General features: G+C 49.7%; 1 protein-coding gene across 1 annotated transcript in view; it reads left to right on the forward strand.

Moving 5' to 3' along the window:
- The window catches only part of LOC134226600 (elongation of very long chain fatty acids protein 7), a 164894-nt gene that overhangs the window by 116222 nt on the left and 33180 nt on the right, over window positions 1-15492 (forward strand). The window contains exon 3 of the mRNA XM_062707475.1: window positions 6576-6766. Within this exon, the coding sequence (XP_062563459.1) occupies window positions 6576-6766 (191 nt within the window). The remainder of the gene's footprint in view (window positions 1-6575; window positions 6767-15492) is intronic.

The following is a 15492-nucleotide window of genomic DNA, read 5'->3' on the forward strand; positions in this document are numbered from 1 at the left end:
ACCTCTTGAAAGGAGGTTTCCGGGCCTCTTGAAAGGAGGCTTCCGGGCTTCTTGAAAGGAGGCTTCTGGGCCTCTTGAAATGAGGCTTCCGGGCCTCTCGAAAAAAGGCTTCCGGGCCCCTTGAAAGGAGGTTTCCGGGCCTCTTGAAAGGAAAATTCCGGGTTTCTTGAAAGGAGGCTTCCACGCCTCTTGAAAAGAGGCTTCCATGCCTCTTGAAAGAAGGCTTCCGGGCCTCTTGAAAAAAGGCTTCTGGGTCTCTTGCAAGGAAGCTTCTGAGTCTTTTGAAAGGAGGCTGCCGGGCCTCTTGAATGGAGGCTTCCGGGCCTCTTGAAGAAAGGCTTCCGGGCCTCTTGGAAGGAGCCTTCCGGGTCTCTTGAAAGAAGACGTCCGGGCCTTTTAAAAGGAGACTTCCGGGCCTCTAGAAAGGAGGTTTCCGGGCCTCTTGAATGGAGGCTTCTGGGCCTCTTGAATGGAGGCTTCTGGGCCTCTTGAAAGGAGGCCTCCGGGCCTCTTGAAAGAAAGCCTCCGGGCCTCTTGAAAGGAGGCTACCGGGCCTCTAGAAAGGAGGCTTCCGGGCCTCTTAAAAGAAGGTTTCCGGGCCTCTTAAAAGGAGGTTTCAGGGCCTTTTGAAGGGGTTCCGGGCCTCTAGAAAGGAGACTTCCTGGCCTCTTGAAAGGAGGCTTCCTGGCCTCTTGAAAGGGGGCTTCCGGGCCTCTTGAAAAGAGGCTTACATGCCTCTTGAAAGGAGGCTTCCATGCCTCTTGAAAGAAGGCTTTCGGGCTTTCATGCCTCTTGAAAGAAGGCTTCCGGGCCTCTGGAAAAAAGGCTTCTGGGTCTCTTGAAAGGAAGCTTCTGAGTCTTTTGAAAGGAGACTTCCGGGCCTCTTGAAAGGAGGCTTTCGGGCCTCTTGAAAAAAGGCTTCTGGGTCTCTTGAAAGGAAGCTTCTGGTTCTTTTGAAAGGAGGCTTCCGGGCCTTTTGAAAGGAAGCTTCCGGGCCTCTTGAAAGGAGGCTTTCGGGCCTCTTGAATGGAGGCTTCCGGGCCTCTTGAAAGAAGGCTTCCGGGCCTCTTGAAAGGAGGTTTCCGGGCCTCTTGAATGGAGGTTCCTGCGCCTCTTGAATGGAGGCTTCTGGTCCTCTTGAATGGAGGCTTCTGGTCCTCTTGAATGGAGGCTTCTGGGCCTCTTGAAATGAGGCCTCCAGGCCTCTTGAAAGGAAGCCTCCGGGCCTCTTGAAAGGAGGCTTCCGGGCCTCTAGAAAGGAGGCTTCCGGGCCTCTTGAAAGTTGGCTTCAGGGCCTCTTGAAAGGAGGCTTCCTGGGCTTCTGAAAGGAGGCTTCCGGGCCTCTAGAAAGGAGGCTTCCGTTCCTCTTGAAAGGAGGCTTCCGAGCTCGGTAAAAGGGCCTCTTGAAAGGAGGCTTCCATGCCTCTTGAAAAGAGGCTTCCATGCCTCTTGAAAGAGGGCTTCCAGGCCTCTTGAAAAAAGGCTTCTGGGTCTCTTGAAAGGAGTCTTCCGGGCCTGTTGAAAGGAGGCTTCCATGCCTGTTGAAAAAAGGCTTCTGAGTCTTCTGAAAGGAGGCTTCCGGGCCTTTTGAAAGGGGGTTTGAAAGGAGGCTTCCGGGTCCCTTAAATGGAGGTTTCCTGGCCTCTTGAAAGAAGACTTCCGGGCCTCTTGAAATGAGCCTTCCGGGCCTCTTGAAGACATCCGTGTCTCTTAAAAGGAGACTTCCGGGCCTCTTGAATAGAGGCTTCTGAGCCTCTTGAATGGAGGCTTCTGGGCCTCTTGAATGGAGGCTTCTGGGCCTCTTGAATGGAGGCTTCTTGGCCTTTTGAATGGAGGCTTCTGAGCCTCTTGAAATGAGGCTTCTGGGCCTCTTGAAAGGAGACCTTCGGGCCTCTTGAAAGGAGGCCTCCGGGCCTCTTGGAAGGAGGCTTCCGGGCCTCTTGAAAGTAGGCTTCAGGCCCTCTTGAAAGGAGGCTTCCGGGCCTCTAGAAAGAAGGCTTCCGGGCCTCTTGAAAGAAGGTTTCCGGGCCTCTTGAAAGGAGGCTTCCGGGCCTCTTGAAAGGAGGCTTCCGGGCCTCTTGAAAGGAGGCTTCCGGGCCTCTTGAAAGGAGGCTTCCGGGCCTCTTGAAAGGAGGCTTCCGGGCCTCTTGAAAGGAGGCTTCCGGGCCTCTTGAAAGGAGGCTTCCGAGCCTCTTGAAAGGGGGCTTCCGAGCCTCTTGAATTCTGGGTCTACCGAAAGGAATCTTCTGAGTCTCTTGAAATGAGAAATCCGGGCCTCTTGAAAGGAGGCTTTCGGGCCTCTTGAAAAAAGGCTTCTGGGTCTCTTGAAAGGAATGTTCTGGCTCTCTTGAAAGGAGGTTTCCGGGCCTCTTGAATGGACGTTTCTGTGCCTCTTGAATGGAGGCTTCTGGGCCTCTTGAAAGGAGGCTTCCAGACCTCTTGAAAAGAGGCTTCCGAGCCTCTTGAAAGGAGTCTTCCGGGCCTATTGAAAGTAGGCTCGAAAAAGCTCGGAAAAAGGGCCTCTTGAAAGGAGGCTTCCGTGCTTCTTGAAAGGAGGCTTCCATGCTTCTTGAAAAGAGGCTTCCGTGCCTCTTGAAAGAAGGCTTCCGGGCCTCTTGAAAAAAGGCTTCTGGGTCTCTTGAAAGGAGACTTCCGGGCCTCTTGAAAGGAGGCTTCTGGGTCTCTTGAAAGGAGGCTTCTGGGTCTCTTGAAAGGAGGCTTCCGGGCCTTTTGAAAGGAGGCTTGAAAGGAGGCTTCCGGGCCTCTTGAAAGGAGGCTTCCGGGCCTCTTGAAAGGAGGCTTCCGGGCCTCTTGAAAGGAGGTTTCCGGGCCTCTTAAATGGAGGCTTCCTGGCCTCTTGAAAGAAGGCTTCCGGGCCTCTTGAAATGAGCCTTCCGGGCCTCTTGAGAGAAGACATCCGGGCCTCTTAAAAGGAGACTTCCGGGCCTCTTGAATAGAGGCTTCTGGGCCTCTTGAATGGAGGCTTCTGGGCCTCTTGAATGGGGGCTTCTGGGCCTCTTGAATGGAGGCTTCTGGGCCTCCTGAAATTAGGCCTCCGGGCCTCTTGAAAGGAGACCACCGGGCCTCTTGAAAGGATGCCTCCGGGCCTCTAGAAAGAAGGCTTCCGGGCCTCTTGAAAGGAGGCCTCCGGCCCCTTGAAAGGAGACCTCCGGGCCTCATGAAAGGAGACCTTCGGGCCTCTTGAAAGGAGGCCTCCGGGCCTCTTGAAAGGAGGCCTCCGGGCCTCTTGAAAGGAGGCCTCCGGGCCTCTTGAAAGGAGGCCTCCGGGCCTCTTGAAAGGAGGCCTCCGGGCCTCTTGAAAGGAGGCCTCCGGGCCTCTTGAAAGGAGGCCTCCGGGCCTCTTGAAAGGAGGCCTCCGGGCCACTTGAGAGGAGGCCTTCGGGCCTCTAGAAAGGCGGCTTCCGGGCCTTTAGAAAGGCGGCTTCCGGGCCTCTTGAAAGGAGGCATCTGGGTCTCTTGAAAGGGGGTTTCCGGGCCTCTTGAAAGGAGGCTTCCGGGCCTCTTGAAAGGAGGCTTCCGGGCCTTTTGAAAAGGGGCTTCTGGGTCTATTGAAAGGAAGCTTCTGAGTCTCTTGAAAGGAGACTTCCGGGCCTCTTGAAAGGAGGCTTTCGGGCCTCTTGAATGGAGGCTTCTGGGCCTCTTGAAAGGAGGCTTCCGGGCCTCTTGAAAGGAGGCTTCCGGGCCTCTTGCAAGGAGGCTTCCGGGCCTCTTGAAAGCAGGCTTCCGGGCCTCTTGAAAGGAGGCTTCAGGGCCTTTTGAAAGGAGGCTTCCGGGCCTCTAGAAAGAAGGCTTCCGGGCCTCTTGAAAGGAGGCCTCCGGGCCTCTTGAAAGGAGACCTCCGGGCCTCATGAAAGGAGACCTTCGGGCCTCTAGAAAGGTGGCTTCCGGGCCTCTAGAAAGGAGGCTTCCGGGCCTCTTGAAAGGAGGCTTCCGGGCCTCTTGAAAAGGGGCTTCCGCGCCTCTTGAAAGGAGGCTTCCATGCCTCTTGAAAAAAGGATTCCGGGCCTCTTGAAAAGAGGCTTCCAGGCCTCTTGAAAAGAGGCTTCCGAGCCTCTTAAAAGGAGGCTTCCGAGCCTCTTGAAAGGAGTCTTCCGGGCCTATTGAAAGTAGGCTTCCGGGCCTCTTGAAAGGAGTCTTCCGCGCCAATTGTTTCCCCCGGAATTTCTCCCATAGTTTCGTCTCATATTTGTCCCGGATTTTATTTGGAAATTCCCCCCAAAAATTATTAAGTAATTTCCCCCATAATTTCGTCTCAAATAACCCGGGAATTACCCCCGAAATTTCTTCCAAATTCCTTCGGAAATTTCCCCCAAAATTTCACCGGAACTCTCCCTGAAATTCTTTTCAAAATTCCTCCTGAAATTCTTCCCGTTATGTTTCCGGAAACTCCTACGGATGTTCACCCCGATACATCTACGGAAATACGATAATCGGAAATCCCCCCCCCTTCCTTCAGAAAAACTTCAAAATTTGTCCGGAAACTGCCTCTCGCCTGAATTTCTTCTTTAATTACCCCCAAAGCTCCTTCGAACATTCTTCCCCAAATTTCCTCTGGAAATTCCACACGGAGAATTCCTCAGAAAATTTCCCCCAGAATTCCACAAAAAATTTCCCCCTAAATTCCTTGAAAAATCCCCCGGAATACCTCAGCAACTCTTCCTGTAATTCCTGCGTTAACTAGCTCCGGCGTTTCTGCTGAATTGCTTTGAAAATTCCCCCAGAGTACATCGAAACTCCTCCAGAAATTCTTCCGGAAATTCCGCCCAAAAAATATTCAGAGATTCCCTTCGTAATTCATTTAGAAATTCTCCTGGATCTCCAGGATCTCCATCCCACCTTATGGAATTTCCGCCAGAAATTCCTCTAGAAATTTTTCCCGAATTCGTCTGAAAATTTTCCCCAGCATTTCTCCAGAACTCCGTAAATTCACCATGGGACATCTACGGAAATATTCCCCGAAATTCATTCAAATTTTTCCGTAATTTCTTTGGAAATAACTCCCGGTATTCCTCCTGAATTCTTCCGAAAACTTCCCCCCAATTCCTTCGGAAATACCACCGAAATTCATCAGGAATTCCACCCGTAATTTCTTCAGAAATTTTTCCTAGCATTTTTCCTGAATTACTTCGGAAACTCCTCTCGTAACTCTTTTGTATATTCCCCCCGAATTCCTCTGTAAATTCCCCACGGTGTTTCTCCAGAATTCCTTCGGATATTCCTCCTCGAAATTTCTCAGAAAGTTGTCCCCCCGAAATTCCTTCAAAAATTCCCACCCTCAATTCCTGTGGTAACTAATCCCGGCGTGTCTGCTGAATTCTTCCGGAAATTCCCCCCAGAAATCATTCGGAAATTCCCCTCGTAATTGATTCAGAAATTCTCCTGGAGATTGCCACCGGAATTCTTATGGAATTTCCACCAGAAATTCCTCTAGAAATTCCTTCGAATTCCTCTGGAAATTTCCCTCAGCATTTCTCCTGAACTTTTACGAAAATTTCCTCCATAAATTCTCCTCGGGACATCTACGGAAATAGCCCCGATTTTTTTTTGGAAAACTACTCCCGGTATTCCTCCTGAATACTTCCGAAAATCCCCTCCAATTCCTCTAGACATACCACCGAAATTCACTCAGGAATTCCACCCGTAATTCCTTCAGAAATTTTTCCTAGCATTCTTCCTGAATTACTTCGGAAATTCCTCTCGGAACTCTTTTGTTTATTCCCCCTAATTCCTCTGTTCCCCACGGCGTTTCTCCTGAATTCCTTCGAAAAATCCTCCTCGAATTTTCACCGGAAATCCTCCCGATATTCCCCCCGGAACTCATCTAGGAAAGTTTGTCTTTGTCGCCTTTGTAGGAGTTTGTATTGGTTTAAGTTTGGAGCTCTACGCGTTGTTCTTGCTTACCAAGCTTTCCCTTATAGGAGTTTGTCGCTCAAAGGATGGAAATGATGTCAACTTGAGTAAACAAAATTGGCGATATAACAACATCAAATTAAATGATCGACTTGATCTCTAGTATTGCTCAGAAAGATGCTCTAATTAAACCATTTAGTTAAGATGATGTGAATTGATTCATTTAATCCAATAAATTGATTCTACCCAATTGTAATTTTAAAATTCGATCATGTCTTACATGAACCTTTCCTAATGTAGGAGAAAAATGCTCATTTAAATGACATTTTACAGTGCATCTGAATATATCCACTGCGTAATCGATCGGTCATTGAATTGCTAAGTAAGTAGCGTACGGGCTAATAAATATTTGCCGTCTCACTACTGCTACCAGTGAGTCGTTCAAACCCGGAGGGATTTGCCGGTAGCAAAACAAATGGAAGGAAATCACCGTTGTCGCGCTGTCGCGCTTCCAATTTGCATACAAAGGTGCCGCCCGGGGTGCCCTGCTTATTTGCCCTGTTTACCCTATTCCATTTATCAATTAGCGTGTGCCGAACAAATTGCCGTTTGACCCGCGGCGGCACTGACCTTGCCCTTGCAAGTCATCACAAAGCAAATAAAAGAACATTCTTTTTTTTTTTTTCTTCGTTTCCCCGCCGCAGATCCCCGAGTAGCAGACTGGCCAATGATGTCCTCACCACTGCCCACACTGGCCCTCTGCATATTCTACGCCTATTTCAGCAAAACACTCGCCCCCCGGATCATGGAGAAGCGGAAACCGATGGACCTTAGGAATATACTCGTGGGCTACAACCTTTTTCAGACAATCTTTAGTACGTGGATATTTTATGAGGTGAGTTTCGCTAATTGCCGATCGGATGATCTTGGGTTACGGTGACACTAAGCGCGCATTAGTTAGCCATGTAAATTAGATCGTGAGCCAACAATGTGGGCCCGCAGAAGCGGTACGCGGTAGCACTCTTCCGGGGCAAAACAAGTGAACGATCTAGAGGGGTAATTAAATAGTCGGTAACATTAGTTTTAATGGCGAACAAATGGGAGCCATCGATCGTGGCTAATTTGTGGCTTCGTGTGATAACGTAAACTGTTTACCTATGTGGTGGGATTTGCGTGCCGTACTGAGTTTGCGCCTGCGGGTGATTATATGCGGAAGTATTTTGTTGCGCCTAATCTTGTGTTAACGGGACAAGTGCGAAGCGCTTGTTTATGAGGGAGTTTTTATCAAATCTAACCAAAGGTGTTATTTGGAAGGAATAGTTTTATTCAATAATATATTGATGAGAGATAACTTAATTATTTTATACTGCAAATTGAAGTGACTCCATTCAAACCTACATACCTACTTCAATAAGGAATTAACCGTTATAAATATTTACTGCGTTAATGCGTTGATGACTACTAAAGCCTAACCAGCAAGAACATCCTCATTCCGTCGTAATTCATATGACCTTGGTTAGCACAACTGACCGTGAATCACTTAGTGGGTTAATGTGATGGTATATTGAGCACACCTAAATATCTTCAAACATGAGTGTGGCGTCGCTACACCGAGTTCCGCATGTTTAATTCAAGCTTTATATCTGTGGGTACTGTTGCTGTGCATCAGAGGAGAACATTTAATAACTGCATGCTTTCGTCAACATACGATGTATAATTTTTACATGGTGGCCTTGTGATTAAATTCAATTATTTTGTTTTTTTTTTGACAATAACTTAGCTTGAACACCTATGGTTGCTAATCCATGATCGATTAGAATCAGTAAAATTGCTCAGTTAATTACCTGAATGGCTGCCTAATGTTGCTCAAACATTCTCAATGGTGCAAGTTTCATTTGATTGTTAATGATCAATATCAGTGCTGGCTCAGCTTTTGTAGTCCGTTCGAAAGAAGAAAGGAATATAATTACATGATTTTGTTATTTTAACATAATCCGTAGTGTCGTTGAGCCTCCCTCAAGTAGGTACTACATCATTAGTTCACTCATTAGTTAGCTAACTTTATACTTGATGGGCTACAGCTGCTTCTCGATGAGCCTACGCCGAATGGAATATCCTTCTCCACTGATTTCGATCCTGACTCTTGGAGGGAGGCTTCCAAGCCGCTAGAAAACAAGCTTCCGTACTTCTTGAAACGATGCTTCCGAGCCTCTTGAAAAAAGGTTTCCGAGCCTCTTGAAAGGAGGCTTCCTAGCCGCTTGGAAGGAGGTTTCCGAGCCTCTTGAAAGAAAGCTTCCGAGCTTCTTGAAAGGAGACTTCCTAGCCGCTTAAAAAAAGCTTCCGAGTTTCTTGAAAAAAGTTTTCCGAGTCTCTTGACAGGATACTTCCGGGTCTTTTGAAAGGAGGCCTCCGAGCCTCTTAAAAAAGGCTTCCGAGACTCTTGAAAAAAGGCTTCCGAGCGTCTTGATAGGAGACTTCCGAGCCTCTTGAAAGGAGGCTTCCGAGCTTCTTAGAATAAGACTTCCGAGTCGCTTGAAAGAAGATTTCCAATCCGCTTGAAATAGACTTTCGAGCGTTCTTGAAATGAGGCTTCCGAGCCTTTTGAAAGTAGGCTTCCGCACCTCTTGAAAGGAGGCTTCCAAGCCTATTGAAAGGAGGCTTCCCAGCCTATTGAAAGAGGCTTCCGACCCTTCTTGAAAGGAGACTTCCACGCCTTCCGAGCCTCTTGAAAGAAGGCTTTCACCCCTCTTGAAAGGAGACTGCCGAGCTTCTTAAAAGCAAGCTTCATAGCCTCTTGAAAGAGGTTTCCGGGCCTCTTGAAATGAAGCTTCCGAGCCTCTCGAAAGGAGGCTTCCAAGCCTCTTCAAAGAAAGCTTCCGAGCCTCTTGAAAGGAGACTTCCGAGCCTCTTGAGCTTCCAAGCCTATTGAAAGGAGGCTTCAAAGCCTATTGAAAGGAGGCTTCCCAGCCTCTTGAGAGGAGGCTTCCGAGTCTCTTGAAATGAGGCTTAAAAAAGGCTTCCGAGCCTCTTGAAAGGAGGTTTCCAAGCCGCTTGAAAGAGGCTTCCGACCCTTCTTGAACGGAGGCTTCCACGCCTTCCGAGCCTCTTGAAAGAAGGCTTTCGCCTCTCTTGAAAGGACACCTTCTAGCCTCTTGAAAGGAGACTGCCGAGCTTCTTGAAAGCAGGCTTCAAAGCCTCTTGAAAGGAGGTTTCCGGGCCTCTTGAAATGAAGCTTCCGAGCCTCTCGAAAGGAGGCCTTCGAGCCTCTCGAAAGGAGGCTTCCGAGCCTCTTGGAAGGAGGCTTCCGAGGCTCTTGGAAGGAGGCTTTTAAGCCTCTTGAAAGGAGGCTTTCGAGCCTTTTGAAAGGAAACTTCCAAGCCTCTTGATAGGAGGCTTCTTAGCCTCTTAAAAGGAGGTTTCCGAGCCTCTTGAAAGGAGACTTCCGAGCTTCTTAAAATAAGACTTCCGAGTCGCTTGAAAGGAGGTTTCCAATCCGCTTGAAATAGACTTCCGAGCCTTCTTGAAATGAGGCTTCCGAGCCTATTGAAAGGAGGCTTCCCAGCCTCTTGAGAGGAGGCTTCCGAGTCTCTTGAAATGATGCTTAAAAAAGGCTTCCGAGCCTCTTGAAAGGAGGTTTCCAAGCCGCTTGAAAGAGGCTTCCGACCCTTCTTGAACGGAGGCTTCCACGCCTTCCGAGCCTCTTGAAAGAAGGCTTTCGCCTCTCTTGAAAGGACACCTTCTAGCCTCTTGAAAGGAGACTGCCGAGCTTCTTGAAAGCAGGCTTCAAAGCCTCTTGAAAGGAGGTTTCCGGGCCTCTTGAAATGAAGCTTCCGAGCCTCTCGAAAGGAGGCCTTCGAGCCTCTCGAAAGGAGGCTTTTAAGCCTCTTGAAAGGAGGCTTTCAAGCCTTTTGAAAGGAAACTTTCAAGCCTTTTGAAAGGAAACTTCCAAGCCTCTTGATAGGAGGCTTCCCACCCTTTGGCTAGAAGGCTTCTAAGCCTCTTAAAAGGAGGTTTCCGAGCCTCTTGAAAGGAGACTGCCGAGCTTCTTGAAAGCAGGCTTCAAAGCCTCTTGAAAGGAGGTTTCCGGGCCTCTTGAAATGAAGCTTCCGAGCCTCTCGAAAGGAGGCCTTCGAGCCTCTCGAAAGGAGGCTTTTAAGCCTCTTGAAAGGAGGCTTTCAAGCCTTTTGAAAGGAAACTTCCAAGCCTCTTGATAGGAGGCTTCCCAGCCTTTGGCTAGAAGGCTTCTAAGCCTCTTAAAAGGAGGTTTCCGAGCCTCTTGAAAGGAGACTTCCGAGCTTCTTAAAGTAAGACTTCCGAATCGCTTGAAAGGAGGTTTCCAATCCGCTTGAAATAGACTTCCGAGCCTTCTTGAAATGAGGCTTCCGAGCCTTTTGAAAGTAGGCTTCCGCACCTCTTGAAAGGAGGCTTCCGAGTCTCTTGAGAGAAGACTTCCGAGCCTTTTTAAAGGATGCTTCCGAGCCTCTTTAAAGAAAGCTTCCGAGCCTCTTGAAAGGGACTTCCGAGCCTCTTGAAAGGAGGCTTCCCAGCCTCTTGACAGGAGGCTTCCGAGGCTCTTGAAAGGAGGTTTCCAAGCCGCTTGAAAGAGGATTCCGACCCTTCTTGAAAGGAGATTTCCACGCCTTCCGAGCCTCTTGAAAGAAGGCTTTCGCTCCTCTTGAAAGGAGACCTTCTAGCTTCTTGAAAGGAGACTGCCGAGCTTCTTGAATGCAGGCTTCATAGCCTCTTGAAAGGAGGTTTCCGGGCCTCTTGAAATGAAGCTTCCGAGCCTCTCGAAAGGAGGCCTTCGAGCCTCTCGAAAGGAGGCTTCCGAGCCTCTTGGAAGGAGGCTTTCGAGCCTTTTGAAAGGAAATTTCCAAGCCTCTTGATAGAAGGCTTCACAGCCTTTAGATAGAAGGCTTCTTAGCCTCTTGAAAGGAGGTTTCCGAGCCTCTTGAGAGGAGGTTTCCGACCCTCTTGAAAGGAGGTTTTCGAGCCTATTGAAAGGATGCTTCCAAACCTCTTGAAAGGGGAGGCTTCCGAGCCTCTTGAAAGGAGGCTTTCGAGCCTCTTGAAAGGAAGCTTTCGAGCCTCTTGAAAGGAGACTTCTGAGCCTCTTGATAGGAGGCTTCCCAGATAGAAGGCTTCCGAGCCTCTTGATATGAGCCCTCCGAGCCTATTGAAAGGATGCTTCCAAACCTCTTGAAAGGAGGCTTCCGTGCCTCTTGAAAGGAGGTTTCCGAGCCTTTTGATAGGAGGTTTCCGAGCCTCTTGAAAGGAGTTTTCCGAGTCTCTTGAAAGGAGGTTTCCAAGCCTCTTGAAAGGAGGTTTCCAAGCCTCTTGAAAGGAGGCTTTCGAGCCTATTGAAAGGATGCTTCCTAGCCCCTTGAAAGGAGGCTTCCTAGCTTTTTGAAAAAAGGCTTCCTAGCCTCTTGAAGGGGGCTTCCTAGTCTCTTGAAAGGAGGCTTCCGAGCCTCTTGAAAGGAGGCTTCCAAACCTCTTGAAAGGAGGCTTCCGTGCCTCTTGAAAGGAGGTTTCCGAGCCTTTTGATAGGAGGTTTCCGAGCCTTTTGTTAGGAAGTTTCCAAGCCTTTTGAAAATAGGCTTCCGAGCCTTTTGAAAGAAGCCCTTCGAGCCTCTTGATAGGAGGTTTCCGAGCCTCTTGAAAGGAGGCTTCCGAGCCTCTTGAAAGGAGCCCTCCGAGCCTATTGAAAGGATGCTTCCAAACCTCTTGAAAGGAGGCTTCCGTGCCGCTTGAAAGGAGGTTTCCGAGCCTTTTGATAGGAGGTTTCCGAGCCTCTTGAAAGGAGGTTTCCAAGCCTTTTGAAAGGAGGTTTCCAAGCCTCTTGAAAGGAGTCTTCCAAGCCTCTTGAAAGGAGGCTTCCGGGCCTCTTGCAAAGGGCCCTCCGAGCCTTTTAATAGGAGGTTTCCGAGGCTCTTGAAAGGAGGTTTCCAAGCCTCTTGAAAGGAGGCTTTCGAGCCTATTGAAAGGATGCTTCCTAGCCTCTTGAAAGGAGGCTTCCTAGCTTTTTGAAAGGAGGCTTCCTAGCCTCTTGAAGGGGGCTTCCTAGTCTCTTGAAAGGAGGCTTCCGAGCCTCTTGAAAGGAGGCTTCCGAGCCTCTTGAAAGGAGGCTTCCGGGCCTCTTGAAAGGATGCTTCAGAGCCTATTGAAAGGAGGCTTCCGAGCCTCTTGAAAGGAAGCTTCCAAGCCTCTTGAAAGGATGCTTACAAGCCTCTTGAAAGAAGGCTTCCGAGTCTCTTGAAAGGAGGCTTCCGAGCCTCTTGAAAGGAGGCTTCCGAGCCTCTTGAAAGGAGGCTTCCGAGCCTCTTGAAAGGAAGCTTCCGAGCCTCTTGAAAGGAAGCTTCCGAGCCTCTTGAGAGGAGGCTTCCGAGCCTCTTGAAAGGAGGCTTCCGAGCCTCTTGAAAGGAGGCTTCCGAGCCTCTTGAAGGAGGCAGGCCTGAGCCTCTTGAAAGGAGGCTTCTGAGCCTCTTGAAAGGAGGCTTCCAGCCTCTTGAAAGGAGGCTTCCAGGAGCCTCTTGAAAGGAGGCTCTGAGGCCTCTTGAAAGGAGGCTCTGAGCCTCTTGAAAGGAGGCTTCTGAGCTCTTGAAAGGAGGCTTCCAGGCCTCTTGAAAGGAGGCTCTGAGCCTCTTGAAAGGAGGCTTCCAGAGCCTCTTGGAAGGAAGTTTGAGTCTCTTGAAAGGAGGCTTCCGAGCCTCTTGAAAGGAGTTTCCAAGCCTCTTGAAACGATGTTTCCAAGCCTCTTGAGAGGAGGTTTCCGACCCTCTTGAAAGGAGGTTTTCGAGCCTCTTGAAAGGAGGTTTCCGAGCCTCTTGAAATGAGGCTTTCGAGCCTCTTGAAAGGAAGCTTTCGAACCTCTTGAAAGGAGACTTCTGAGCCTCTTGAAAGGAGGCTTCCGAGCCTCTTGGAAGGAAGTTTCCGAGTCTCTTGAAAGGAGGCTTCCGAGCCTCTTGAAAGGAGTTTCCAAGCCTCTTGAAATGATGTTTCCGAGCCTCTTGAGAGGAGGTTTCCGACCCTCTTGAAAGGAGGTTTTCGAGCCTCTTGAAAGGAGTTTCCAAGCCTCTTGAAATGATGTTTCCGAGCCTCTTGAGAGGAGGTTTCCGAGCCTCTTGAAAGGAGGCTTCCGAGCCTCTTGAAAGGAGCCCTCCGAGCCTATTGAAAGGATGCTTCCAAACCTCTTGAAAGGAGGCTTCCGTGCCGCTTGAAAGGAGGTTTCCGAGCCTTTTGATAGGAGGTTTCCGAGCCTCTTGAAAGGAGGTTTCCAAGCCTTTTGAAAGGAGGTTTCCAAGCCTCTTGAAAGGAGTCTTCCAAGCCTCTTGAAAGGAGGCTTCAGCCCCTCTGCAAAGGGCCCTCTGAGCCTTTAATAGGAGGTTTCTGAGGCTCTTGAAAGGAGGTTTCAAGCCTTTTAAAAGGATGCTTCCGAGCCTATTAGAATCATGCTTCCTAGCCTCTTGAAAGGAGGCTTCCTAGCTTTGAAAGGAGGCTTCCTAGCCTCTTGAAGGGGGCTTCCTAGTCTCTTGAAAGGAGGCTTCCAGAGCCTCTTGAAAGGAGGCTTCAGAGCCTCTTGAAAGGAGGCTTCGGGCCTCTTGAAAGGATGCTTCAGAGCCTATTGAAAGGAGGCTTCAGGCCTCTTGAAAGGAAGCTTCAAGCCTCTTGAAAGGATGCTTACAAGCCTCTTGAAAGAGGCTTCTGAGTCTCTTGAAAGGAGGCTTCCTGAGCCTCTTGAAAGGAGGCTTCCTGAGCCTCTTGAAAGGAGGCTTGAGCCTCTTGAAGGAAGCTTCCAGCCTCTTGAAAGGAAGCTTCTGAGCCTCTTGAGAGGAGGCTTCTGAGCCTCTTGAAAGGAGGCTTCTGAGCCTCTTGAAAGGAGGCTTGAGCCTCTTGAAAGGAGGCCTGAGCCTCTTGAAAGGAGGCTTCCAAGCCTCTTGAAAGGAGGCTTGAGCCTCTTGAAAGGAGGCTTCTGAGCCTCTTGAAAGGAGGCTTCCTGAGCCTCTTGAAAGGAGGCTTCTGAGCCTCTTGAAAGGAGGCTTCCGAGCCTCTTGAAAGGAGGCTTCCGAGCCTCTTGAAAGGAGGCTTCCGAGCCTCTTGAAAGGAGGCTTCCGAGCCTCTTGAAAGGAGGCTTCCGAGCCTCTTGAAAGGAGGCTTCCGAGCCTCTTGAAAGGAGGCTTCCGAGCCTCTTGGAAGGAAGTTTCCGAGTCTCTTGAAAGGAGGCTTCCGAGCCTCTTGAAAGGAGTTTCCAAGCCTCTTGAAACGATGTTTCCAAGCCTCTTGAGAGGAGGTTTCCGACCCTCTTGAAAGGAGGTTTTCGAGCCTCTTGAAAGGAGGTTTCCGAGCCTCTTGAAATGAGGCTTTCGAGCCTCTTGAAAGGAAGCTTTCGAACCTCTTGAAAGGAGACTTCTGAGCCTCTTGAAAGGAGGCTTCCGAGCCTCTTGGAAGGAAGTTTCCGAGTCTCTTGAAAGGAGGCTTCCGAGCCTCTTGAAAGGAGTTTCCAAGCCTCTTGAAATGATGTTTCCGAGCCTCTTGAGAGGAGGTTTCCGACCCTCTTGAAAGGAGGTTTTCGAGCCTCTTGAAAGGAGTTTCCAAGCCTCTTGAAATGATGTTTCCGAGCCTCTTGAGAGGAGGTTTCCGACCCTCTTGAAAGGAGGTTTTCGAGCCTCTTGAAAGGAGGTTTCCGAGCCTCTTGAGATGAGGCTTTCGAGCCTCTGGAAATGAGGCTTTCGAGCCTCTTGAAAGGAAGCTTTCGAACCTCTTGAAAGGAGACTTCTGAGCCTCTTGAAAGGAGGCTTCCGAGCCTCTTGGAAGGAAGTTTCCGAGTCTCTTGAAAGGAGGCTTCCGAGCCTCTTGAAAGGAGTTTCCAAGCCTCTTGAAATGATGTTTCCGAGCCTCTTGAGAGGAGGTTTCCGACCCTCTTGAAAGGAGGTTTTCGAGCCTCTTGAAAGGAGTTTCCAAGCCTCTTGAAATGATGTTTCCGAGCCTCTTGAGAGGAGGTTTCCGACCCTCTTGAAAGGAGGTTTTCGAGCCTCTTGAAAGGAGGTTTCCGAGCCTTTTGAGATGAGGCTTTCGAACCTCTGGAAATGAGGCTTTCGAGCCTCTTGAAAGGAGGCTTCCGAGCCTCTTGAAAGGAGGCTTCCGAGCCTCTTGAAAGGAGGCTTCCGAGCCTCTTGAAAGGAGGCTTCCGAGCCTCTTGAAAGGAGGCTTCCGAGCCTCTTGAAAGGAGGCTTCCGAGCCTCTTGAAAGGAGGCTTCTGAGCCTCTTGAAAGGAGGCTTCTGAGCCTCTTGAAAGGAGGCTTCTGAGCCTCTTGAAAGGAGGCTTCTGAGCCTCTTGAAAGGAGGCTCTGAGCCTCTTGAAAGGAGGCTCTGAGCCTCTTGAAAGGAGGCTTCTGAGCCTCTTGAAAGGAGGCTGAGCCTCTTGAAAGGAGGCTTCTGAGCCTCTTGAAAGGAGGCTTCTGAGCCTCTTGAAAGGAGGCTTCCAGGCCTCTTGAAAGGAGGCTTCTGCGCCTCTTGAAAGGAGGCTTGAGCCTCTTGAAAGGAGGCTCTGAGCCTCTTGAAAGGAGGCTTCTGAGCCTCTTGAAAGGAGGCCTGAGCCTCTTGAAAGGAGGCTTCTGAGCC

This window comes from Armigeres subalbatus, chromosome 1 (assembly GCF_024139115.2).
Source record: "Armigeres subalbatus isolate Guangzhou_Male chromosome 1, GZ_Asu_2, whole genome shotgun sequence".
Taxonomy (NCBI): Eukaryota; Metazoa; Arthropoda; class Insecta; order Diptera; family Culicidae; genus Armigeres; species Armigeres subalbatus.